This window comes from Neovison vison, chromosome 7 (genome assembly GCF_020171115.1).
Source record: "Neovison vison isolate M4711 chromosome 7, ASM_NN_V1, whole genome shotgun sequence".
NCBI classification, from domain to species: domain Eukaryota; kingdom Metazoa; phylum Chordata; class Mammalia; order Carnivora; family Mustelidae; genus Neogale; species Neogale vison.
The window spans coordinates 34,421,853-34,449,499 of record NC_058097.1 but is presented as its reverse complement, the minus strand read 5'-3'; the positions used below and the strand labels follow the sequence as shown (position 1 = coordinate 34,449,499).

The following is a 27,647-nucleotide window of genomic DNA, read 5'->3' as shown; positions in this document are numbered from 1 at the left end:
TGATGGATGAACATCCCTAAAAGCAAAAGCATCCCTGGGGAGCTAATTGATGAGAGGCCTCGCTTGAGCAGGAGGCTTCACTGTGCATCAAGTTGTGTCCACAGTGCCTGGGGGGAGGGCAAACACCTGAGTCTGCCATTCCTGCTGCATGCTCAGTTAGCCAATGGCACTGGCTCACTGGTGAAGCATCACACCTAGGACAAGGTTCCATTCTGACCAGAAACCTTGGGCTCTCCAAGAAAAGAGCTCTTAATGAGCCAGGGAGGATCTGAGAATATTCTAGAGATGGTGCTTTTCCAGCACAGTGCAGAGCTCCCACTGGCTTCTCCCCTTGGGAAAGCCCTCAGGAAGCTGCGCCAACCTCCAGGAGAGTTATAGGGACCTCTCCCCTGCCCACAGCTCCCCAGTGCCTTCCCACCTCAGTTATCATAGCAACAGAACTATACCAAAATGTTATCTTGCAGGATGGGCACACAGCATTCCCTGGGGCTCCAGGAAAGCTTAGAAACCACTGGCCAAAAGCGGGGAGAGTTTTTAGCAAGCTCCAACAAAAGCAGAATTTTCAATCCTTCCCAGGAGGGACCCTGGTCTAGAGTAGACCTTTGGGTGGCAGATACCTGGTGTCTGAGAAAGATACATGCTAGCTCTGCAGCACAACCAGGAACGGAGTCTGGCTTTTGCATGTCTGCTTCCTGCAGAGGGACTTTGGAGGGCAGAGAGAGGTGAAACCCTCTGACACCTGACAGTGTCAACAATAAGAGGTCGGTTTCTGTTCAGAGGCAGGAAAATTAACAACCAGGCTAGGTTCCCCCAGCCCCTCGGGGCTATCCTCAAGGTGCATCACAATGGAGGCTGCAAGACCAACTCTATTCTACACAGGCTTGACTCCACGGACATGCAGCATTTGCCTGGCACGATCACAATCTTTTAGTCAATCCTTTGAAACCTGAAGGTGGCATATAGGAATCCAGATGTCCTGCTTGTCTTGCAAAATCAAAGGGAATTTCAGGAATTGAGCTGTGCAGGCAACTCATCTCAACTTCATGGAAAGGGGCAGTGGGAGGTTCCTTGGGGGCATTCATGCTCTCAGTCAGCAACTGACTCAACATTTTCCAATGCCAAAGGGAAACTCACCTGGGAGCCCTTGTCTAGCCAGAGACCCAGCCACCAATTGCTGAAGGCAGAGCTGCCGATCATCAGGAGGAAGAGGGACACCACGAACAGAGAGAGGAGGTACCCTACAAGAGGAGGGGAGATGTCCAGGGGGTTACAGAGGAGGGGGCCGCAGTGGGTCCAACCCTCATAAAAAATTCAAAGCCTGCAGAAAGAGGGCTCCCACCCCCTGGGAACTGCCTTCCAGGCTGCTGTCACAAGTCTGGGTGTTGGGACCCTGAACCCCAATGGGGACATATGTTCCACCTGGTTGGAAAATGGGTCCAAATTGCCAATATATTGGGGAAAAAAAAACCCACCAATATGCACCTTAATAGAAGCAACTCAGTATTCCTCAAAAACAAACAAAAACTCAGTCTTGCTGGGCAGAGACAGGGAATAAAACTGTAAGGTATTTTTGCACACCAAGATGGGAACCTTGCACTGAAGGCAAGCCATGAGTGGATCGCTGTTGTGCTCAGTGAAGAGGCAGTGAGGTGCGGAAGAACCGTGGCTGGTTCCTGCTGCTGCTCACTCAGTTTCAATAAATAGAGTCTGGCAGCTTTAATGGAGATAAAGGGTGATTCCATTTAAAAGGCTGTATTATCACACTTCGGATGAAAAAAAAAAAATAAAAGCATTGATAAATAGCTCTAGCATAAAAGAAGTAATTGTTAAGGAAATCATAAAATGTAAACCCAACAGTTTGAGAAAGGATTTTTTTAATGCAAATTAAATCAAGAAACCCGTTGTTTTATATCAAACCTCCAGAAGCCTTAATGTACATGTGATACGTTTTCCAGGTCACGGTTCCTTCCTGGGGGGATTCAGTCTGGACGAGCTGGTGCAGAGGAACTACGGAGACAGACACAAGTCCTGGGGTGCCTGCTGGCAGCGGAGGGGAGCCCAGTGGGTCGGGCACACCCCTCCTATATACCCATTCCCGCAATGGGGGCAGTTTTCCACCCTTCCTTCCATTGTCCTACACTTTGAAATTCCCAGCACACTTTTGCTCATGTTATTTGATTTGATCCTCATCACAGCCCCGTAAGGCAGGTGGCCTGCAGTCTTGGGAGAAATATTTATGAAGCAACTACTATGTGCTCAGCCCTGAGATCAAGGGGTTGATTGGGTCTAGTTCTCCAGAAGTAGCTCCTGAGAAGGGGTTATGAATGCATGGAGCTTATTCAGGAGCTGTAGGGCATAGGAAAAGGAACAATAGAAGGCATCTCATCAAGCCAGTGACCTCCGTAGGCATCTGGAGCTTAATGTGGAGAAGGGTCGAGCCAGTGTGGAACACACACCCACCAGTGTTCACCTGACCAGAGGGTAGAGGATGTTTCTACAAATTCCATTGTCCTCTGGGTGAGGGCTCCTCCCTGTGAGGGTTAATTCCCCAGCTCTTCTGGCTCGACCTAAGGCTGGCAACCTGCAGAGAGAGCCCCCAGGCAAAAGAATACAGCTGGGAGTCCGGCTTCATGCACTGAAGGGCTCAAAGCACCCACAGCAAATACTGCGGGGTCAACCAGAAGGAGGTGTGGCTCCTTGTCTTCTCAGAGCTTATGCCTCACACATTAAACCCAGGACCTCCTCCTCAGTCAGCCACTGCCTGGACTCCCAGTTCCCTCCACGGGGATGTTCCAAGTCCTCTCTGCTTTCCAAAGGGAAAGGAAAATGACTGTTAAATTCTCCAGGAAAGCACATCCAGATGTACAGGGATGCTGGCTAAAGCAGCTCACAACAGTCAGAACTGAGTACTCGTCCCCTTCCTCTCCTTCACAGAAAAGCATGAAAATGTCAGCTCCAAAGCAGAATCCTAAATCAAACATGGCTTTTATAAAAGAGATAATAAATAGAGCTAGACACACCGGTGCCCCTGCACATGGGCTCTCTGCACCTTGCTCCAAGATGGGGTAGCTGTCACACCTCAAAGGCGCCATGAATAGAGCTACTATTATACCCTCTGCCTGGGAAGCTTCATGGTTCTTTGAAAACGTTCAGCCTGACTTTCTTTCATTGTGTCTCTCTCTGGGCCTGCAAAATGAGGGAGATGCCCAGTGGGGTTGGCGGAGCCTACTGAAAGACATCCTGGAGCACAAAGGGAACTAGTCCAATCCCACGGTAGCCCACCAGCCCAGCCAGGAATGCTGATGACGCTCTTCACCTTGCTGTGCTTTAGAAAATGCCCTGATGCCAGGCGTGGTGGGCACCACCTCCTTTAACTGGATCCCTTCCTATAACTTTGAGAGCAGGTGATTTCACACGCTCAGTTTCCCCTCCAGAGTAGGGAGGGTGAGGAGAAAAAGAGGAGCAGGGTTTACTTTCTCCACAGGACCTCACATCCTACTGGAGCTTTCCTGGGAAGGCATGGAAGAGATGGTGGGCACCTCACTTCAGCCTTGGCCGCCTCCAGAGCGATAAAAATATGTTGTCTTTCCAAACGTGCATGCATTTGTCAAAAGCACCATTATCGGTGCCAAATTTCATCGATTCAAAGACTCACATTTTTTTTTCACATTTTAACATCTCTGAAATCATGATGTGCCTTCCATTCGGTAGTATGCCATATCATCTAATTGGCAGAGATTTTTCTTTCTAAGTGGTACATAAAACGATGGTGATCTTAAAATGGATGATATCTTAAATTTGACAAAATACACTGAGGTGTGGTTTTGTGTGTGTGTGTGTGTTTTTTTTTTTTCCAGCTACACGTTATTGAGGAACAGAGCTCTAAACTTGGAAAGCCTCCAAGGGCACTTTGAGGAAAGAGACTGTGGATCTGGATCCCTGGCCTCTTGTTGCCCAGCCCCAGAGAAGGGCATAGAGTAGGGGATCAACAAATGTTGAATGTATACAGGGGTGGAAGGGAACTATGTGTGGGGAGGAGAAGAGGGAGCTTGACAAAGTTGGCACTCACCAGATTTATCTCTTCTCTATGCCTTCCTGGAATTCCGACCTGCCCTCAACCTCAAGATCCTCCCCCTTCCCCACCTTCTTACCACAGTGCCTCCCAGAAAACTCCTACATATCCTTGAAGGACTAGTCCCAAGTTTGCCAGCTCTGCGAGGACCTCCCTGACTTGCTATGCCCACTCCAACGCCCATTACCTTTACCCCAGTTTCCCATGATTACCGCCTTGCCTGTGTCGCCCACCAGACCATGAGCTCCTGAGATCTCATATTTTTGTCTGTGCAGATGATTGTGGGGACCAGCACATAGCAGAAGGCTTAGTTCTCCCACCCAGTCTCCTCAGTGCTGCACATTCCTTTCTCAATGCTCCCCGTAAAGAGCGTGACACATCTCTCTTGTGTGTGCCTTTGCCTCTAACCAGTCTCTGTGCACTGCTTTGACCTGACGAATAACAATAATAACTACTGTTGAGACTTACTCTATGTCAGACACTGGGCTAATCATTTTCTGTGTAGTTTCTCATGTAATCCTTGTGGGAACCTATGAGGTTGGTTATTATTTCCCCATTTTACGGATTAAGAAACTAAGGTTCAGAGTAGCCTAGTATCTTGTGCCAACTCATAAAACTAGAAAGTGGGTGAGCCAGAGCTTGGACTCAGGCAGTTGAACCCCAGGGCTCACATGACAGTCAGTTGTATTAATTCTAGTTGCCCCCAAAGGACTTAAAATGGGTCTCCATTTCTCTATCCAGAATGCTCCATAAATATTTAAGACTGTTGTAACTGAGGGAAAGAATAGCAAGTACCTTTTATGTCTAAAAATGCTGAGTCTGTTTCAGGTTCTTTTCCTTCATCTTTCCCATCTCTTGGAGCCAAAACTAGGGTGAGAAATAAAGAGAGATCTGTGTCTGCTCATGAGCCATGGGCACTAAGAGAGGAGTGTGGTTTGAACTCAGACTGTACCAGAATCTTCATCTCTCTCAGTGGGGATCTCCTTAAGGGCTTCCACCATGGCTGCATTGTAGATGTGCTCGGGATCCTGGAGACAAAATGACAGTCTTTTGGAAAGCTACAGGACGGGCCTGCTCCCAGGCTAGAGACCCAGACGGAAGGACCCCCACCTTTTGCACCCAGAGTTACCTTGAATTGCAACCCTCGGAGATTGTGAATCAGTTTGGCATAGCACCCTCTCTCCTCCATTAACTCCTTGTGGGTTCCCTTTTCACAAATCTCTCCATCTTCTAACAGAATGACTTCATCACAAGACTCTAAGAACTGCAAAGATACAAAAACGGTCTACAGTGAATTTCTGCCTGGTAAGAGAATTGAGCCATGCCAAACTGCCGTCCAGTGGCACCCCAAGCTCCTCTAGTACAGAGGTTCTCAACCTTGGCCCTGTGGGCACTGAGGGCCAGATCGTTCTTTGTTGTTGAGGCGGGGACAGTGGGCTGTCCAGTGCATTGTGGGATGTTAGCAGTCTCCTCCTTCCTCTACGTACTAGAAGACAATAGCAATCCCCTGCTCTACCTGTGATAAGCATAAACATCTCCAGATATTGACAAATGCCCTCTCAAGGGCAAAATGGGCCCCACTTGAGAAGCACTGATCTAGTGCCTACTGGTGTTGTTGAGTCCAATGGGACCCTCTGGTTGTCCCTGTGAAACACTGTTCCCTAAGTGGGCCAAGAAATCTGATTGGGGGCAGGTGAGATTTGGAATATGAAATTGTCAAGTTACTGCAAGACAAGATCTGGTGGAGAGGGGAAATATGACCTCAGCAATGGCCTTCCTTTGCTAGAACGTTACAAGCCCACCTCATCACCCTCCTGTAGCCCAGAAGCAGGACATGGAGCAGTCCCCCACACGAGGCCCCACTCCTCCCTTGATCACAAACCCCTCCCCGACTAGGCCTGAGGAGTTTACATCAGCTTTATCTCTATGATAAAAATATAGCTTCATTTAATATGGCATCCCATATTTTGCCCAAAGCGCTTCTGATTTTCTAATTGGAGCTCCCTTCATTTACATATCACTCCTGAGATCAAAGAGTTCTGCTAATAGGGGTTTCCTCTCAATTGGAACGAGGTAGATTTTTCTCCATAGGATCAACCCATCTAAGAGCAGGAAGCTCCTCCTACAGGAGCAAAATGCAGTGAGATTTAAGATGGCTCAGCCTAATGAAGCACTTGCAAAACAGCCCAGAGGTCTTCCCCTATATTGAGGGTCCACCCAAAATCAAATTAACTTTTGAGGCCCTCGACTCAGAGTTTGAGAGAAGCAGCTACATTTGGTCACTGTACTCCTGACAGGATGTTGGGGGAATGAGGGTGGTGCCCAAAAGGCCAGGTTATAGAGGTTCTGGCAGCTTGGGCAGCTCCAGCCTTTCGGCCTCCCTTAGACTAATGACTCAGCTCCTTGTCCACTTCCCCAGACAGCTAAGCAGAAACAGCCTGGTTTGTCATGTCCAGTTGAGACACTTTCTGAGAGAACCTTTTTCCGGAAAATAACCTCTCACCTTTACATAGCCTATTCTAACTTTTCAAAACCTGATCCTGTTCGTCTCTTACGTGTCAATGCCCCACAAGCTAGTAAAGGAAGTGGCAGCTTTGTGATCAGCCCATTCTCGAGATCGGGAGATTGAGGCACCAGTGTGGGGTACGTGACAGCCTCACAGCCTTTTCTTTCTCTGTAGGGAAGTTCCTGGTGAAGGCCCTCTGGCTAGTGAGTTCCCCAGTTCATGCCAGTGAGATCTGGTGTGATTTGAGCAGTTTTGTTCGCAAACACAAAATCTGACCCTGGATTGGTTTTCAGTGGCAACTGCAGGCCTCATTTCATTTGTTTCCTCAAGTAAATGAAGAGCAATCGTCCAGCCCAAGCGCTGGGAAGCATCCTGATTGGCTGTGAGCCCACAAGTAAAAGCAACAGAGCAATGTTCTGGAAAAGCCCTGGGGTTCCAGTTCAGGGGCTTGGAAGGAACCCCCTCCTCCCCAACAGACAGCTGGACTGAGACTCCAGTGCCATCTGGTGGCTGCTTACATTTTTCAATACTCAAAAAAAAAAAAAAAAAGAAAGAAAGAAAGAAAAAAAAAATGACCTTGGTGAAAGGTAGATTCTTCCAGGAGACAGGCCTGGGGAAGAGATAGTTCTTGCCTGAGGTCATGGAGCTAGTCATCAAGGTTCAAAGACTGGACAGGGCTGAGGTGATGATTTCCCCCAGTCAAGATTCCTTCAAAGACAGCTATGACCCACAGTTGTCAGGGGCCAGAAGTCCACCTCCAGATCCCCAGGACCCCTCAGGAGGACAGCCCTTTCCACTGCAAGGGGTCTCCAGGGCTTTGGACCCTCACAGTGCGGAGCTGTGGTTACAACACTTAGCACTGTGGCTGGGCGAGAGCCCATTCCCACTGACCTCATGGGGGTCCAGAAGAAATCCAACCTTCTCCTCCACTCTGATGCCTGGCCAGCAGAGCAACTTGTCTATACCACTAGATGCTTCCTGGAGGTGACTGAGCCCACTCAACAGGAATCCAAAATTCAGATGCTTGGAGTTTATTCTGAGAACTCCAGTCCTCAGCAAAGAGACATAGGCTGGGGGCAGAACTACAGTAATGGGAAGGAATGGTTTTCCTGGGTCTTTAAGAAATGTCCCCCTCTTCAAACTGGCCCTTCTGGCCACTGATAGAAGATCCTAGAAATGCTGCTTAGAGCACCCTGTAGCCATGGTGACCTCATTTGCCTCCTTCTCCCCTAGGTTGACTTACCCTTACAAAGACCATGAGGTCTGTCTCTTACCCCCCAGACCAGGCCCCTGTTGAATATTTTCCCCACAGGTGGCACGAGAAGAAAGAAGACAGGACTTCTGCTCCAACAGTCCTCTCAAGGCGGGTCAGTCCCATGGGATCCCTCCTTCAGCAGCAGACGCACACATGTATATACATACACATATACATGGACACATACCCCACACCTATACAGACTCACTGTGAAGAGGGGAGATGGAGGCAGGGGGAAATCTGGTTTGTCTCGGGGTACAGGGGAGCCTTGTATTCCTACCAGGTATTCAGAGCTCTTGATGAAGCTGACACTGTGAGCACTCTCTCCACCCTGCCTGATTCTTGAGCCCTCTGGGCAAGCTTAGTAACTCCTCAGTAATATTCATGTTCCTAAGCCTAAGAGAGTGGCTCTGAGAAAGAAAAAGAGTCTTGCTTTAGCCCAAAAGCCCTGGTCTCCAGCCTTTTTCCCCCTGGCGAGTGATGCCAAGAGCATCAGAGCCCCTTATCCCCCTCCCAGGCACTCTGTCCTCGGGCCCACCTAGCACTTGCTGAAGGAAGGGTGGGGACTGAATTTTTTCTACCTGGCTTCCCACCTCACCACTATCAGTGGTCCAGAGCTGGAGGAAGTGCCCCATATCCACCCCATAGATAGGGGTCATTTGCTTCTGGAGAGTCTATCCTCTGGTGGAAGAAAGGTCTTGGCTCCACTCAACCCAAATTTAGAGTCTATGCCCAGAGAGGAGCAGGCAGGGCTATGTGCAAGCTGGGATGGCTGGGGAGAATCATGAATATAACCTACACATCTTGCTTCCTCCAACCCTGACCCTGTCTCAGCCATGGATGGGACAGGTTTAGGCAGAAAAGGAGACTTGTGAGCATTAGACACCACACCCATCCTGTGACCTCATGAACCCTGCCAGTTCCAGTTACCTGCAGCTGGTGGGTCACCAGGACAATTGTCTTCCCCTTGAGTGTCTTCTTAATGCACTCTTCAAAAACGTGCTTCCCCACGTGGGCATCTACTGCTGACAGGGGGTCATCCAGCAGGTAGATTTCATGGTTTGAGTAGACAGCGCGGGCCAGACTGATCCTCTGTCTCTGCCCCCCAGAGAGGTTGAGGCCCCGCTCCCCAATCTGTAGGCAGGAACAATGTTACTCTCCATCACTGGGTCCCATTTCCACCTTGCAGTCTTCAGGGATCAAGAGTTTCTTGAAGCTTCTCAAGACTCTTTTGCAAACTGATCATTACTACATTCCAGTTCCTCCACCCCCAACAGGGACCCCCTGACTGTACCAGATGCCCTGGGAAGTGAAAGACTCACTTCTGTAGGCAGCCTGGTGGGCAACAGCAACTAGGGAAAAACTCCAGTGTTGAGTGAGGGGGACCTGTCTCACAACAGACTCATTCTAGTGCATATCCCATAGAGAAGGGCTATGTCTTAACCACCAACATCAGAGGGAATTGTTGAGCAGAAGCTCTGGCAGAGTGGGCAGGTGAACAGGAGGGAGCAGAGCCTAGGAGCAAATGGACAAGGAGGCTCTCAATTTGCTTGCTTGTGTACCAACTCCTCAACTCCACTAGGACCTTTAAGCTCTACAAAGATGGAAGGCATGTCTACTGTATTTAACACTCTATCCCTAAGGCCTGGCATCACACCTGACACAGAGCAGGTGCTCAGTAAGCATTTGTAGAAAGGATGAAAATCTAGATAGCCTACTTTAGGTTCTTCTGTCCAACTGACCCCAAAGTAGGTCCCCATTATGTTCAGCCAGGCACTGGGGTGAGCACAGGGAAAAGACACACGAAACTGGACAAAAAAAAAATTCCCTATCTACTGGGAGCTCACTGCAGACTGTGGGATTCAGGAAAGTCTCCCTCAAGGGGGTAGATTTGCGGTTGGAACTTGAAAGGTGGTAACAATGGCAAGAACAGAGGTCTGGAGGCTGGAAGGCAAGTGTACACTTAGGCAAGCAGGGATGAGTAGAAGCAAACCCTGGGGAGGTGGGCCAGGGCTGCAGCAAGAGAGATCTTGAATGCCAGACCATGATGGCTATGGTATCCAATTCCTTGACACAGGCACACTGAGGGCCCTAGCAGAGAAAGGCAATGTTTTCTGAACTCATCTTTCTTCAACATTCTTTAGCTCTCTGGTCTCCTCCTTTGCTTTTGGGCAAAACCGAAGACTCAACAGAGTGCACACTGGGATGGGGAAACGGAAAGATGGCATGATGACCTCCTTGCCTGAGTCACCTGAGTTGGCAGGCTCAACCCTGGACCCAGGCAGGTTTCTGGACAAGCAGCTGAGAGCAGTGTTAGGAGGGCAGAGCAAACGAGGCAAGAAGGAGCCCTAGAGACCAGTTACAAAGCAGCATCCCCGGACCTCCATCTGTGGAAGACAGAGCCAGTCCATAAGCTATGGAAGCAGATTTAACCAGAAACCTTCTCTAAGTTAACAGGTGGTTTGGGAATGGCTCCAAGAGTTACCACACTGAACCCAACACAGGTAGAGTTGGTACCATAACCATTGTTAATATTCCCCCAAGAATAAACCCAGATGAGGAATCCAGGGTGGTAGAACTTGGCTTTTCCCACAAGAACTTGGCTTTTTCCTGGGACATTTATGTCCTTCAGAGCATCCAAATGTGGATGGAATTAGGGCCTGCCAGCCTCAGCCCTTTCAGCCTGGGCAGCCAAGCTGCCATGTTGCTACAGTGCAGCTGAGCTCCTAGCTCTGCTCACCTCAGTCAGGTCTCCATAAGGAAGGCTGCTCAGGTCTTCCTGAAGGGCACAGACACGAACCGTGTGCTGATACCTGTGGACACAAATGACATAAGTCAGCATGGTGCCAAAAGATCCCATTGCTTCCCTGGATTGCCTGGAAAGGTATCACTGAAGTAAGACAAGGAGTTGGCCAGTTGCTTCATCTTTGATGTCTAAATGCAGCTTCTCCTTGACCCCTAGGCCTTCCCCACACATCTGATGCAGAGTTTACTTAGGGATGGCTCCTTCCTTCACAGGTTTTCTGCCCTGAGAGGAAGATGATTCAATGTACATGAAACCTCTGAAGGGAAGACTGGGGATGCCAACTGCTAGCACTGCTCTTGGGAGTCAAAGAAGGGAGTGACCAATATGAGCTGCGGTCACTGTGGGAGGCTTCCCAGAGGATGCAAAACCATAAATGGAGAAATGTGTGTGGGTAGAGGGTAACAGCAGCGTGCTGGGATGATTACTAATGATAACTCTGACCTCTGCTCCAGGATTCTCCTCTATCCAACAGTCACTCCTACCAGGTTGGAGAGAGCAGGGTTTTCTCCCCCTGAGACACCTGAGTACACTGGGCACAGAGAATACTGCCTGAGGAAGAGAAGCCAGGAAGGAATAGGATCTCAGTTCCTTGGGTCTCCTAGCTTCTTGGTTTTATCCCTTAGCATTGCCCACTGTCTAGCACTGGGCCAGTTTGTAGGGAGTCTAATGGGCAAGGCCCTAACCAACTCTCAGCACCCATGCTGCCAGGATCAGCACCTCATCCTGCAAAGGACAACAAAACTGGGGTACCCATGACCTACCAGGCATGACTCCAGTCTCACTCCATGAAAGTTTTGACGGCAAGGAATCCAAGAAAGTCAATAAGTTAGTGGGTATGAACTCAAAAATGCTCAGGCCTCAAGCTATGGGAGAATTCCACACCCTCCTCCCTGGGCTTTCTCTCTACCTCATTCCCATTCAGACGGCTTCCACCATAGATAGAATCTTTCCCAGGGGACCACATTGCTTCAGAAGTTAGTTCCTGCTCTGATTTCCCTGATGTTCCTGGTATCAGTTCAAGGTCATGCCCTATGCAAGGCACAGTCAGTTCCCATCACTGGACCCTAGGTTTCTGTCCCACTTGACAGGCTGCCTGCCTCCACTTTATTAGCTGAGTAATTGATTGATTGATTGATTAGCTGATTGATATCATCAGCATTATCAGCATCATTGGGATCCTCTCTTCTCAATGCATGACAGTGGATAAGCCTCACAACTGAGACTTTGCAGGACACACTTCCCCAACAAAGGGCACCAACAAGAGAGTGAGCAGGCAGATCATGGGCAGCTGCCCTTCAGGTGGCATGCTGACCCCTGGCAGCACTTAACATCCTGGAGCATCACACCCATACACCAACTTCAGGAGTGGTATATATGGTGGTTAAGACTGGGGGCTTTGGCAAGGTTAACAATATTTACATTAGACAAAATAGACTTTAAAGCAAAGACTGTATAACAAGAGACAAAGAAGGGCATTATAGAATGATAAAGATATCAACCCAGTTAGAGGATAAAGCAATTGTATCTATGCACCCAACATTGGAGCACCCAAGTACATAGAGCAAATATTAATGAATGTAAAGAGAGAAATTGATGGTATTACAATAATGGTAAAAGACTTCAACTGCTCATGTACATCAACGGATAGATCATTTAGACAGAAAATCAATAAGAAAGGTGTCTTTGAATGATGCATCTGACTGGATAGACAGATATATAAAGAACATTCCATAGAAAAACAAGAAAATACACATTCTTTTCAAGTGCACACGAAACATTCTCCAGAATATGTCACATGTTAGGCCACAAAGCAATCCTCAATAAATTTAAGAAGAACAAAATCATAGAATGCATTTTTTCTGATCACAACAGTAATACAACTAGAGATCAATCACAAGAAAAAAAAGTGGGAAAAACACAAACACATGGAGTCTAAACAGCATGATACTTAACAACCAATCAAAGAAGAAATTAAAAAAAAAAATACATGGAGACAAATGAAAATGAAAACACCAAGGTTCAGAATCTCTGGGACACAGCAATAGTAGTTTAAAGAAAGAAGAAAAAGCTGAAATAAACAATCTAACCTTACACTTCAAAGTAACTAGAAAAAGAAGAAAGCCCAAGGTGAGTAGAAGGAAAAAAATAATAAAGATTAGAGCAGAAATAAATGACATAGAGATGAAAACAAATCAGAAAAAAAATCAATGAAACCACAAGTGGGTTCTTTGAAAAGATATATAAAATTGATAAATAGCCAGATTCACAAAGAAAAAGAAAGGACCCCAAAAATAAAATCAGAAGTGAAGGAGAAGTAACAACTGACACCACAGAAATACAAGATATTATAAGAGAATACTATGAAAAATCATGCCAACAAACTGGATAACCTAGAAGAAATGAATACATATCTAGGAACATATCTTCTAAAACTGAATCAAGGAGAAAAAGAAAATTTTGACATACCGATTACTATAACAAAATTAAATCAGTAATAATAATAATAGTAATAATGATGATAATAATAATAGTAGTAACCTACTAAAAAATAAAAGTTCAGGACCAGATAAATTCACGGGTGAATTCTACCAAACATTTAAGAAGAGTTAATACCTATTCTCAAACTATTTCAGGAAATAGAAGAGGAAGGAAGGCTTCCAGATACATTCTATAAAGCCAGCAGTACCCTGATACCAAAACCAGGCAAAGACACCACAAAAGAAAAGAAAACTACAGGCCAATATCCCTGATGAACACAGAGCCCAAATGCTCAGAATATTAGCAAACCCCATTTAACGGTTCATTAAAAGGATCATTCACCATTATCAAGTGGGATTTATTCTGGGGGTACAAGAATGGTTTAGTATTTGTAAATCAGTCAACATGGTACATCACATCAACAAAATGAAAACTGAAAATCATATGATGATCAATAGATCCAGAAAAAGTATTTGACAAAATTCAACACTCAGTCAAATAAAAACTCCCAACAAACTAGGTTTAGAGGAAATGCACTTCAACATAATAAAAGCCATATGAGAGTGGGTTGCCTGGGTGGCTCAGTGGGTTAAAGCCTCTGCTTTGGGCTCGGGTCATGATCCCAGGGTCCTGGGATCGGGCCCCACGTCTGGCTATCTGCTCAGCAGGGAGTTTTCCTTCCTCTCTCTGCCTGCCTCTCCAGCTACCTGTGACCCTGTCTGTCAAATGAATTAAAAAAAAAAAAAAAGCCATATGAGAAACCCACACCTAATATCATACTTTATGGTGAAAAACTGAAAGGTTTTCCTCTAAGACCAGGAATGAGACAAGGATATCCACTTTTGCCACTTTCATTGAACATAATACCAGAAGTTCTAGCTACAACAATCAGACAAGAAAATAAATGAGGCATTCATATTTACAAAGAAGTTAACCTGTCACTATTTGTAGATGACATGATACTATACATAGAAAATCCTAAAAACCCCACCAAAAAACTACTAGAAGTAACAAATGAGTTCTGTGAAATTGCAGGATACAAAATTAATACCCAGAAATTGATAGCATTTCCACACACTCATAAGAAATTAGCAGAAAGAGAAATTAAGAAAACAATTCTCTTTACAATGGCACCAAAAAAATAATAAAATACCTTAGAATAAACTTAACCAAGGAGATGAAAGTTCTGTATTCTGAAAACTATAAAACATTGATGAAAGAAACTGAAAATGACACAAATAAATGGAAATATATACAGTGCTTATGAATTGGAAGAATTAAAAACGTCCCCACTATCCAAAGCAATCTATAGATTTAATGTGATCCCTATCAAAAATACCAAATCATTTTTCACAGAACTAGAACAAATGATACTAAAATTTGTGTCTTTGTATACAAAAGACCCCGAGTAGCCAAAACAACCCTGAGAAAGAAAAACAAAGCTGGAGGTATCACAATTCCAGATTTTAAGATATCCTACAAAGTTATAGTATTCAAAACAGCTTGGTACTGGCCCAAAAACAGACACATAGATCAAAAGAACAAAACAGAACGCTCAGAAATAAACCCATACTTAAAGGGTCAATTAATCTATGACAAAGGAGGCAAGAATATATAATGGGAAAAGACAGTCTCTTCAGCAAATAGTGCTGAGGGGCTCCTGGGTGACTCAATCAGTTAAGCATCTGCCTTCAGCTCAGGTCATGATCCCAGAGCCCCAGGATGGAGCTCTGCATCAGGCTCCCTGTTGAGCTGGAAGTCTGCTTCTCCCTCTGCTCCTCAGCCTGCTCATGCTTTCTCTCTCCTCCCCCCTCACTCTCTTAAATAAATAAATAAAATTTAAAAAAAAAAAAACAGTACAGAGAAAACTGGACAGCTAAGTGCAAAGAATGAAACTGGGCCAGGTTATATCACCATACACAAAAATAAACTCCAAATAGCATAGACCTAAATGTGAGACCTAAGGCTATAAAAATCCTAGAAGAGAACACGGGCAGTAATTTCTCTGATATTGGCAGTATGTCTCCTAAGGCAAGAGAAACAAAAGCAACAATAAATTAATGGGACTCCATCAAAATAAAAAATTTGGGGGGGTGCCTGGATGGCTCAGTCAGTCAAGCATCCAACTCTTTATCTCTCTCAGGTCTTGATCTCAGGGCTGTGAATTTGGACCCACTAACAAACAAACAAACAACCTTTGCACAGCAAAGGAAACCATCAACAAAACAAAAAGGCAACCTACTGAGTGGGAAAAGATATTTGCAAATGATACATCTGATAAAGGGTTCATATCCAAAATGTTATAAAGCACTTCTATAATTCAATACCAAAAATCAAAGTGATTACAAAATAGGCAGAGGACCTGAATAGACATCTTTCTTAAAAAAAAGACATACAGATGGACAACAGACACTTAAAAAGACATTCAATATCATTAATCATCAGACATATTAAAGCCACAATGAGATATCACCTCATACCTATCAGAATGGCTAAAATCAAAAAGGCAAGAAATAATAAGTGTTGGAAAGGATGTGAAGAAAAAGGAACCCTCATACGCTGTTGGTGGGAACGCAAATCGGTGCAGCCACTCGGGAAAATGGTAGAGCATTTCCTCAAAAATTGAAAATGGAAATACCATATGATCCAGTGATTCCAATATGGGGTATTTACCCTTAGAAAACACAGACACTAATTGCAAAAGATATATGCACACCTATATTTATTGCAGCGTCATTTACAATAGCTAAAATATAGAAGCAACCTAAGTGTCCACTGATAGATGGATGAATAAGGAAGATACGATGTGTGTGTGTGTGTACACACATGTGCGTGTGTGTGTGTGTGTGTGTGTGTGTGTGTGATGTGATAGAATATTACATAACCTTAAAAAGATGAGATCATGCCATTTACAACAACATGGATGGGCCTGGAGGAGATTATACTAAGTGATAGAAGTCAGACTGAGAAAGACAAACACCATATGGTTTTACTCATATATGCAATTTGAAAAAACAAATGAATAAACAAACTAAAAGAGTCAGACCCATAAATACAGAGAATAAATTGGTGGTTGCAAGTGGGGGAAGGAAACGGGCAAAGTGGGTGAAAGGGGGTGGTGGGAGGTACAGGCTTCCGGTTACAGAATGATTAAGTCATGGGAATGAAAGGTGCAACACAGGGTTTCTAGTCAATGATATTGTAATAGGGTTGTATGGTAACTGATGGTAGTAGGTACACTTGGGGTGAGCATACCATAACATATAGAGAAGTTGAATCGCTATGTCATACACCTGAAACTAATGTAACAGTGTGTGTTGACTATACTCAAATAAAAAATAAATAAAAATTAGAAAAATAAAAGACCAAGGGCTTTGGAATCAGAACAATCTGGTTTGAATCCAGCTGGGTAATGCTTGGACGAGTGAATGTATTTCCCTGATCCTCACTCTCCGCTCTATAAATTGGACTCATAACGCTCATTGGGTTGTGAAAAGGAAACAAGAACACATATCTGAACCCAACTGCGCAATTCCTGGTGCACTTCAAGTTCTCCATCAGCGGTGGTTATTATTAACATCATTACCTTTGTCAGTCCTTAACTATGACATGCAGAGTGTTCAGCACATCTTCATCCCTTTGCCACTTCTACCCCTGCCATCTTAAGTTACCTCCTACTCTCTTGCTTCCTATGGTCTGAGAGCCACCATGGTCACCCTAGAGATGCCACACACAAAGGGGGCCTGCATCCACCCTGCCAGGCCCAATTCAAGTAACACACCTCTCTTCCCTCTCATGATCTCTCCTGCCCCTGAATAATCCAACAGGGCCTCCTGGAACTTGGCACGTTCCTTCTTGGTACACTGTTACTTCTGTATATCGCTTACAGCTCCTTCCCCAGACTTGAACACCTCAGGGGCAAAGACACATCTGAACCACCCTTCCTTCTCCCCTCATCTTGCATAGTCCTGCAAATTCCAAGTATTTGGTAGATATTTGCCCTGACATTCTGCCTGATGAAGGTAGGAATCCTTTTTCCTAGCTGGCTACTACAGAAAGAGAAACCATTCCAGGTGGAGTGGGGAGGAGGCCAGGAAACACTGAGCAGAGCAGTTCAGCTGGTGCCAAGGACTCCTGCACTGACGAGACCTTCCTGCTGCTCTTGAGCCTCCTAGCAACAGGATGCCATGGCCAGGGAAGAGCAGGGGGGAAAGTAATAGACCCCTTGCTGGGGGCACACATGCTGGCTAATGTCAGCCAGCAAGGACAGTTTGTGGGTTCAGACAATAAAATACTAAAGTCCAGATCATCACTGGAGATCTGGCAGCCAAATTAAAACAAACAAGCAGCAATTCCACTGGTCTTTACTTCAGCATCAGGGAGCTTGGAGATATTTGGGGGGACCTAATGTTGGGAAGCTCCAGTGAGAACAAATGATGTTGGCCTGGCATTCAAGACTCAACCCTTGCCATTTAATAGCCTTGACCTTGGGCAAGTCAATTCCCCTTCTGAGCTTCAGCCTTTTCGTCTATAAAATGGGGATATGATGCTAGGATCTCCCTAAATAGATGTTTATAGAACTCTAATGAGAGAAGGTACATGGCAGCATACCAAATCCAGAGAAGAATCATAGAAAGCTATTACTTTCCAGTGCTTAAAATAATGATCCAAAGTATATCCAAAAATTATGACTTAAACTTTGTTTTTCTTCCATTAGATCATTTTGAGTATATTAATGAGAATATGTCCTTATAGATCTGATGTCAATTAATAATGTCAGGGCTGATTAGTTTGCATACCTGCTGCTCATGATTTCAAGCAGTTTTGATTACTTGGCCTAAAGCAAAATTGCCAGATATATCTTTCTCCAGTCAGACAACATATGCACTGTTACAGAGAACCTCAGAACATATGCTACTCTGCACTAGGAATGAAGTGCCAATTCCACCCATTTCTTAGAGTGTGATCACAGGTCTGCAGAAGGCGCCTCTCCTGAACTCTCGGGTCAGGAAGAGAAAAACCAACACCCATTTGGATCTGACAAATGTTTAATCAGAATTCATTAAAAAAAAACCCACTCAGCAAGCATTACGAATGGCATCAGCATCTATAGCAGAAGCTATCAAATACTAAAGTGCCTCCTCATTTCAAAGTTAATATTACCTTTGGTGATCATACTTTTCTCCAAATAGTATGTTTTCTCTCACATTTCCATGAAAGATCCATGCTTGCTGGGAAACATAGGCCACAGTCCCATTGACTGCCACGATCCCTTGCTGTAACTGCATCTGGAGCAAAATACCGGAACACCTTCAGAAGCTATACCCCACAGACCTCTCTTTAGGGGCCCACTGCACCCTTGCCACCCACTTATTCCATGAAAATTAACTATGATGGTGCAAGAGGGTCAACAAGATGTCCCCACCCACACTGCACAGCACAACGGTAGTCTGATGGTCACAAAGGTCAAAAATCTATGAGCAGCCAGGCAGAAATGTCACAGAAGAGGCATTGGTGAGCTCTACTGCAGGCTGGAGAGACCACATGGCAAATCTGTACCACCAGAACAAAATGCCCTCTGAGAGGACCCATCACAAGGGCTCCCTTTTCCTCCAGGTGCACCAGCTGGATTCTACCCTCCTCATCCAGGCCCCAGGGGCCAGATATAGCCTGTATGGCTGTGGATGGTGGTCCTGGCATGCCCTTTCTCAAGAAAGCAGCCTCAACTCAGTGGCACAATGGGTGCAGGGCCTGGTACAAGGATGCAGGCTCGGCGCAGCCAGAACTTCCCATTCTTCAAGGGGAGTGGAAAATCCACTTTCATGTGGCACATCGAGCAATCCAGTTAGAAACTTGCATGAGCTCTAGTGTACATAAAAGCCCTGAGTACATAAGTTCACTGAGGATGATCCCGGGTGATGGGTATCTAACAGGTAACAGTGGACACTAGTGATGATGCCCTGTTCAAAGTTGTCAGGGGACAGGATTTGTGGTGCTCAGGGATGATGAGCAGAGGCAATGTGTCATGGATAGTGAAGAAAGATAGCCAAGGTCAAGGGACGTGATGCCATTTCACCTCAGGAATGGTCCAAGGGACAGAGAACACTAGACTTGGAGAAAATGATAATGACAATAATGGTAATAAGAAAAGCAAAATGAATAGGGGCGCCCGGGTGGCTCAGTGGGTTAAAGCCTCTGCCTTCGGCTCAGGCCATGATCTCAGGGTCCTGGGATCAAGCCCCGCATCGAGCTCTCTGCTCAGCGGTGAGCCTGCTTCCTCTTCTCTCTCTCTGCTTGCTTGTGCTCTCTCTCTCTCAAATAAATGAATAAATAAAATCTTTTTTTAAAAAAAAAGGAATATCAAAATGAATAGGGGCTATGCCAATCTCCATGACTGGCCCTGGGGATTACCCTATAACTATTATATACATTATCTTGTGTAACCTTCACCATGATCCTCCTAACCACCATTTTACAGATGAAGACACCAAGGTTCAGAGAGACTTAGTTACTTATCCAAGGTTAAACAGTGAGCATGAGGCTGAGACAGGTGGTAAACACAGGCAGTACAGAGCCCACTCAAAAGTCACCCTGCTGCCTCTATCCCAGTGACTATGGTGAGGCATATGATCTTCCCAATGTCACATGGGAAATAGATTCTATTTTTTTCTGAGAGATTCCAAAGGAGCAGACCAAAAGGCAGAAGTTAAAAGGAGGCAAACTTCACTTCCATATACATCAAAACTCTCCAGAGGGAACTGGCTGTGAAATAATGAACTCCCCATTGCCGAAGATATCCAAGCAGAGGCTGGCTCATTTCTTAGTGGATGCTGTGGAGAGATTCCTGTTATTAAGTAGAGAATTGGGATGGGTCACCTGGAGCACACCTGCTGACTCTAGGGTTATGACAGAGATACACCCAGAGAATTCTAGAGCATAAGGGACCTTAGGAACTCACTGTATTCTGCCCCCACATTTTCCTTCAGACAGGGAAAAAGTTGTTGCTCTTTCTAGAAATGAGTTAACTGAGGCCAAAAGAAGTCACTGGTCTAGTGGGTTCTTCTGAACCTAGTATCCTTGTTTTTTCAGAGGTGTCTCCTCTCCCTACTACAGGCATCCAAACTTCTCTTTAGGGATAGCAGAATGGGGAGAAAGAGGACTTAATATTCATTCATTTGGGATGAGAAACTATCAATTTAGAGCCCTATGGATATAATAAATGGCTTGGCCATTTCACTGGGGTCACACAGCTAGAAATAGCAAAGGACAAGAATCCTGCACTCTTCCTTCTTCCCACCAGGAGGTCTGCAGAGAAGCTGAAGGCACATTGCTGCTTTAGTTGATGCATGCATTCAGCCACTCCATCAAAGAAGACCTGAATAAGCCAGTGCACTGGGCAGACACTAGCGATGAGGAGAAAGACAAGGGGAAAAATAATCTAGAGTCATGGTGAGTCACAGGTGCCTCACTCCCTCCCTGCAAAGCCATCTTGCTGGCCTTTCTAATCAGAATGTCCCAAGTCTTGGGAAACTCCATGTCCTTAATGACTTGTCTCTTCCTTTCACAAAGATGGCACTCTAGGCAAGGAAACAGTCATTGTTTAACACATGTCCTTGGGAGGCAAACCCAAGAGTGTATGAAAAGCTCAGTGTCACGTGGACAAGGGACATGGAGCTACTGAGCACATAAACTTCCTGGAAATCTCTGTTAACTGTGTGCACAGCATCAGTGGAGCTGAGAACAGGCACTGGGTCCACTGTTCTTGAAGGGCCCCAGGCAGGGCAGGCAAGGGACAATTTGACTCATGTCAGTGCTCCAACTTCACAGCTTACCTGTCCTAGGAGAGCTGCAATGAGAGAGCTCTTTCCACTTCCAACATTCCCACATATTCCCAAAACCTTCCCCTACCAGAGAAACAGAAAAAAGACACAGTCATTCCACCAGTTCTTAAAGGGTCTTGGGCCAAAGGTATTGCCCCCAAACTGTGCTAGCCAGGCCAGGTGGTAATCAAGGGGTCACTGCCGGCTCTAAGAGATGGCAGATACAGTCTCACACCCCAAACCTGATATGCAGCCTGGGAGGAGGCAGGAACCTAAGTCTTAATTAAGTGCTTTCCTTGGCACAACACAGCGGAGTGCCCAAAGGAGTTCCAGAAATCATGTACAAGCACTGATGCGAAACAGCCTTGTGCTGGTCTGGGACACACAGGCACTGGACGTGAGGACTGTCCCTTGCCCACTCCAGGAAAGCAAATCTAATAGAAGTTAAAGGCTGCACAACCCAGGGGGACAATGGTAGCCTTTGAAATACAGAGAGCCAAGTGTTTCTCAAAAGTCATTTTTTTAAGTATCCTTCCACCATACCAAAGCATAATCTGAAATTACTGAGCAGTTATGCTATTCCAATACATTGGGTTAATGGGTTATTCTACAGCTACTAATCTATTAATTCAACCACAAATCATTGTAAGAGACTGATGTGTGCCAGGTGCTGTTCTGGGCACTAGCAATAGCACCATACAGTAATGAACATGACAGACAATAGTTTGGCTCTACCCTCAAGGAGCTTGTGTTTTAGTTGGGTGGACCAAAAGTCAATAAGTAAGTAGAGTATGGAGTATGTTAGAGCCTAGCCAGGGGAACACATGAAGCAGGGAGGAGATACGGAGGAGATGAGGGTGGAGGGAACCTTACTGAAAAAGTAAATGTCTTAGCTTGAGCTCTACCAGAAATGGGCCCTGAATCAAAAGAATTGAGTGAAGGTAGTTTGTTTGGGAGGTACCGTGGGAAGGGGAAGGTGGCCCATCAAGGATGTACTATTATGTCAGCACCCCCATGGGAGGCAAGTGAAGTTCAATCTTGCTGCGAAATCCCGGGAAACTGAGGGTGGTTCTCTACCCCCAGTGGCTGAGGGAGTTGGGGGTAAATAACCAACAGCCAGTGTTGGAGAACGGCTCGCTTGGCTGTGGATGTCCTGCTGCTTTGTGGGTGGTGGGGAGGGCCCTAGGGCACAGATACAGATCCAGCAGTTGGAAGATGGCCAGGGCACATGGATGGGTCACCGGTAGTATCTGCTACAGGTGCCATTTGAGTAAGACATGAAGGAGGTGAAGGAGTGAACCATATAATATCTGGGGGGAAACTACTGCAGGCAGAGTGAGAGTCCATACAGAGACTTTTAGGCTGACATGTGCCCACTCTTGTATTCAAGTGAATATTGTAATGCTGCCGTTGGAACATCTAAGAGCATTCTCATTAAGACCTGCTTTCAGTGATCCCTTAGAGAAAAGATGGTCCTCGTGGAGCTAAATATTTCTCCTTTCCCATCTGAGATAGACCAGAAGGGTCCCGCCTGCCACCCCCAGCACATGAAGACTGATTCTTGTCATCATGAATTTCTTTGACAAGTCTTTTTGAACACCAGGCATCATGCTAGGCACTAGGCATAAAGTAGTAATCTAGGCAGATGGGATCCCTGCCTTATGCAGCTCACACTGTCACTGAAGCTTCAACTCAGTGAAGTTCATCCATTTTAATCCCATTAGAAGGACTTCAAAGAACTAGGACTCTTCAACTAGGACTCTTCAAAGACTTTGAGACAAAGAGACCACAGGGATGGATTCAGCTTTTAGGCATTTGGCTCTCTTTTGAGAGAAAAGAGAAAATTGTCTTTTCAGGAGAGAATCCACGTGGCCTGCAACCCCAGGATTTCCAATTATTCATTTGTTTATTCCAAAAAGAGTCTTGGGAACCTATACTGTGCCAGGAACCTGCTTTGGTGCCAGGTCACAACTGTGAATGAGACAGATACATGCCTGACCTCAAGGAGACTATAGCCCAATGGAATCCTGGAACTAAATTTGGGAAAATATGGATGCTCTGAATTTAAGATATTTAAGGGCTGCTCTTAAGATGGACTTGGTTGTGAGAGGAAAAAGGCAATAACAGCTAACATCAGTTGAGACTTACTATTGGCTTAGTGTTTTTGTATGATATCTCTCAATTCTCACACCCAGCCTATAAAGTGCTATTATTATTAAAATACCCATTGAGCAGGTAAAGGAGGAGAGGTTCTAAGAGGTTATGTGGCATATTCAAAGTCACACAGCTACAAGTGGCTGGAACTGGAACACGTACACCAGGTTCCAGAGGCATACCCTTAATCCACACGATGCTGTGTTGCCCCCTTGTTTCAGAAAACATTGACCCTGTCCTTGATGCACAAGCCCAAGAGTCACCAACATAATTAGAAGGAAGAAAGCAATGAGGAGGGTAAAAGGCAGTTTCTTTAAAACACAAGAGTACTTCACTGAGGCCTCTCTGGAGCAACTCTAAAGGCATGGTTAGAGCAATCCAGGTGCTGCACATCACAGGCAGGGGATGGGAATGAGAAAGCAAAATGGTTTGCAACCCAGCAGGACTTTTCTGAGAACCTAGCTCAATTGCACTCAGCCAAACAAATACCATTTCCAACAAATACATGGCAGACAGTCCTGTTAACGACAAGAAGTACCACCGTACACCAGCTATCGAACTTAGCATCACATAATAAATAGGAACCTCTCCTTCTATAGTGCTCACATGGCAAAAGGGTGAGTCAACGACGTGGGAGATTAAAATACTAGGCACAAGATTATGGCAAGTGCTGTGAAATGTGTAAGCCTGATGACTCACAGACCTGTACCCATACATTATATGTTAATTAAAAAAAAGAATACCTAAAAAATAATAAAATAAAATAAAATATTAGGCACAAGATTAATGCTGAGCTCTTTGCAGCAAAATCAACAAACACTGCCATCCCCAGAGCACTGCTGCTGAGTTCCCAGTATAAGAGAGCCACATGTAGGAGAAGGCCACACATTCTGTAAATGCAGAGCTTTGTCTAAAGACTCTATTCCCCAATCCTGAGGGGTAGCAGCCAATAGATTGTCTGGCTTCTTTTCCTGGTTGCTTGTTGATCTCATTTGCTTTTAACAAGTGTGTTGCTGAAGATCGTAGATTCTGGGGCCAGGTGCCCTCGGTGTGAAGCCACTTGCTAGCAGTGTGGTCTTGGGTGAGTTATTTAACCTCCCTGTGTGTCAGGTTTCTCAACCATCAAGTGGGGGTAGCTACAGTACCTACCTCTTAGGTTATTGGGGTGGTTAAATGAGTTAATTATGCACCTGGTAAATAGTAAGTGCTCTTAATTGTCAGTTATTATCCATCATAGTACTCCATTGTGAAATTAGGACCAAATCTACAAAGATTTATAAAAAATAGTCATTTTGAGCCTAGCCACCTGAACTGGATTATTCATTCAACATTAAAACGGGCACTTTGGGAGGTTGACGATCAGTACTAACATAACCACAATCTTCTCTCAGCTCAAAGAAAATGGCTCCATTAGCCATGTACGTAATTTTTTAAAACTGGGGAAAGAAAACAACTTAGCCACATCCTCCCACCAGCACCACCACCCCCAGTTCAAGCGGAATTATGTTAGGCCTTGATAAGACCATAGCTGTGTGATACAAGGAGGAAAGATGGAAGCCACCCCTGGAGAACACATACTCACCTTTCTCACCACAAAGTTTATACTGTGCAGAACAAATTTTGGGGGGCTACCACTTTGCTCCTCTGGGCCAGGAACTCCGTGGACTGATGAACCCAAACTGTAGGCCTCTAGCCTCTGTTTCTTGAGACAATGTTTTTGGTTCTGCACTTTCCTTAGGTCACTTTTTATGCTGGTTTCTTGATCCCATGTCAAGGTGGCATTTGCTAAAAGCAAGACAGTATCTGGGTCTTCTGGTTGGGCGATGTAAGATGGGGGGCTTTTATCTATGAGAATTTTCTAAGATTAAAGAGACAAAATTAACTGGGCAGACATTATCCATTTGCAAGAACCATCCCAATATATCTTCTGATGACCCCAAATCATAATCTTGGCAATTTTACTTAGGACATTCAGAGAAGATATCCTGAAGATATTTCCCCTACGAGAAGCTGGAGCAGAAATAGTCTACTAGTTCATGCTATCTAGGACAGCATGTCTCTTTAATCACAAGGTCTATGTGGGTCACCCACATTGGAGAATGCTAATATCAAGTACATATCTTCTTCATGCCCAAGGTAATAAGTTTTTGCCAGTTTTGGATGGTGGGCTTCATTACCTGGCACTGATGCTTATGACACCAAGGTCACATGCTCAGCCTCTACTGTGTCTTCTTCCTAAGTTCTCACTCAGCTCAGTTTAATAAAACATTTGCCAAGTGCCTACCCTCTGTCATTCTGGAGTAAACAGCAGAAATACAATTATGAATAAGACAAGATTCCTGGCCGTGAAGAGATTACTGTCTGGGGGAAGATGGGAACATAATTAGACATTTCAGGGAAATGTAACAAGAACAAAACACTGTAACTTCCAGAGAAGGGAACTCTACTCCCCATCCTGAAGGCCATGTATTTGAGCCAAAGCTGAATCTCTATAGGTGCTGTACAGGCAAAGATGAGGGAGGGAAGAGGAGATGGAAACTTTTTAACAGAGTACATTTCATTAGTAAAGGCAAGGAAGCATGCAACACCACAGTTTATTGGGGTGGGGACATGAAACAACCAATTCAGGGTTATGACAGAGCTCAAAATAGGAAGGGTATAGGAAATCAGATGGAGACATAACTAAGGACCTGCTGATGGAAGGCTCAGTCTCAGTCCTAGAGAGAACAAGGACTCAAGGATTTCAAGCAGGTGAATATTAGTGGTCAGACCAATATTTTAACTGCTCTCTGGGGGCTGAGTGTGGTATGGATTTAAGGAGAACAATAAGGGAAAAAGAAGATAGGTTCATAAGTCACTGTGTTGATTCAGATGAGAGATGATAAGGTCTTGAATGATTGTGACGGCAGTAGGGACAGAGGAAAAGTTGAGAAGTCAAGAAATAGCATTATTCCTCTAGCCTAAGACATCTGATATAATATATAGCATCAATGTGATGGTGTTCATGCTTCTGTCATCTGATATAATATATAGCATCAATGTGATGGTGTTCATGCTTCTGTCATCTGATATAATATATAGCATCAATGTGATGGTGTTCATGCTTCTGTTTTGTTCAAGAAGTGATGACTCAACAGTGCCTCCTTCCAACCCAATCTTACAAACAGCGCTCTTAAAATTGAGGAAATACAGTGAGCAAAGGGTGACCCAACAGGGCTCTTGATTCGTTGAATGTAGATTAGTAAGGGAGAAGAGGGATGAATAAAGGCACCTCAGATGCCTAAGATGACTTCCAGATTGCTGGCCTGAGTGAAAAAAAATTATTCAATTAATTCACACATGTCTGGAACACCCTCCTCCTTTTCCTTCCCTTGCCTGAACTTCAAAACCACTTTACGCACCCTTTTCACAAGTCATGTATCCTTAGGGCATACATCAATCCCTGGGATACCTGGTCCTTCACTAGTCTGGGAGGCTCTTGAGAGTAAAGGCTCTCTCTTCCTCTTATTTTCATTTACCACAATGCCTTATATACAGGAAGGACACAGTAGGTCTCTGATGACTGACTGACTGAATGAATGAATAAAGTAACTAAATGTATAAATGTGGTGCCCCACCACCCTCTTTATCACTACCATCTCCACACCCATCGTAGGACAAACCAGGAAGGTAAAGGGGAGGAAGATGGCTCAGTGCAAACTTAGCCCCATTCCTGGGACAACTTAAGATTTATAGCTTGGAAAAAGAGGTTCAGGAACATCATCTCTATGTAAGGAGATTCTATTTCATTTTTACTAAAAGGGCAGACCACCTTATAAAGCTCTCCTTATATATCCTTTGATGCACATTTATTGATCCAACTCTGAATGCAGGGTCTTCTCCCAATGTTCTTCAAACCAGTGACCCAGCCCTCCAATGGACTGACACTGCTTCCCCATGTCTGAGAATTTTCCCACCCAAAAGTGAGATCTCTCTTCCCTACTCACCCAGCATTAGTTATACCTTCATTCTCCTCAGAGAGACATTGGCTTCGGCCATTGCTTTGACAGAGAAAGGCAAGATTGCAATCGAAAACTTCATTACATTAAACATGGCAATCACACTAAACACCTTAAGAACAAAAGAGAAGTATAGGGTTTAGGATGAGATGTTGCCTTGGCTCTGAATCATTATATCTATGGGAATTATATTTGTTGAGATGAAAAATAATGTCACAGTTGGAGTTTTTACAAGAACATTTTTTTTCCCCATTTCATGGCTCCCAAATCATGGGCTGGCAAATTAGGGATAACAATATCTTAATCTCTTTTGCTCTGGATTTTCATCAGAATGGTGGGAGATTTATTCCTCGTCTCTGTCAGTACAGAGAGGATAATGTCCAAGGAAGTCCTCTAAATGAATGTGTTTTCGAAGTCTCCATCCACGTCTTTACAAGGCCTAGACCATTCACCCAAAACCCCATGGACTGTCCTAAGTTATCCTCTTTTTCCAGCTTCTTCAAAGGCCTCTGGCCCTTCACGTCTAGATTTATTTCTGGTGTTTAAATATCCATACCA

General features: G+C 45.0%; 1 protein-coding gene across 4 annotated transcripts in view; it reads right to left on the bottom strand.

Moving 5' to 3' along the window:
* Window positions 1-27,647, bottom strand: part of ABCC12 (ATP binding cassette subfamily C member 12) — a 68,569-nt gene that overhangs the window by 26,546 nt on the left and 14,376 nt on the right. For 2 of the 4 annotated variants that reach the window (XM_044260423.1, XM_044260425.1), the window contains 11 exons: window positions 27,094-27,201; window positions 24,674-24,949; window positions 20,950-21,021; window positions 18,281-18,405; window positions 10,574-10,646; window positions 8,764-8,967; window positions 5,202-5,336; window positions 5,025-5,100; window positions 4,868-4,939; window positions 1,918-2,007; window positions 1,135-1,238 (listed from right to left, as the gene is read on the bottom strand). In XM_044260423.1, coding sequence (XP_044116358.1) covers window positions 1,135-1,238; window positions 1,918-2,007; window positions 4,868-4,939; window positions 5,025-5,100; window positions 5,202-5,336; window positions 8,764-8,967; window positions 10,574-10,646; window positions 18,281-18,405; window positions 20,950-21,021; window positions 24,674-24,949; window positions 27,094-27,201 — 1,335 coding nt within the window. Of the gene's footprint in view, window positions 1-1,134; window positions 1,239-1,917; window positions 2,008-4,867; window positions 4,943-5,018; window positions 5,101-5,201; window positions 5,337-8,763; window positions 8,968-10,573; window positions 10,647-18,280; window positions 18,406-20,949; window positions 21,022-24,673; window positions 24,950-27,093; window positions 27,202-27,647 lie in introns of those variants that run through there. The other 2 variants (XM_044260424.1, XM_044260427.1) reach the window with 2 other exon arrangements.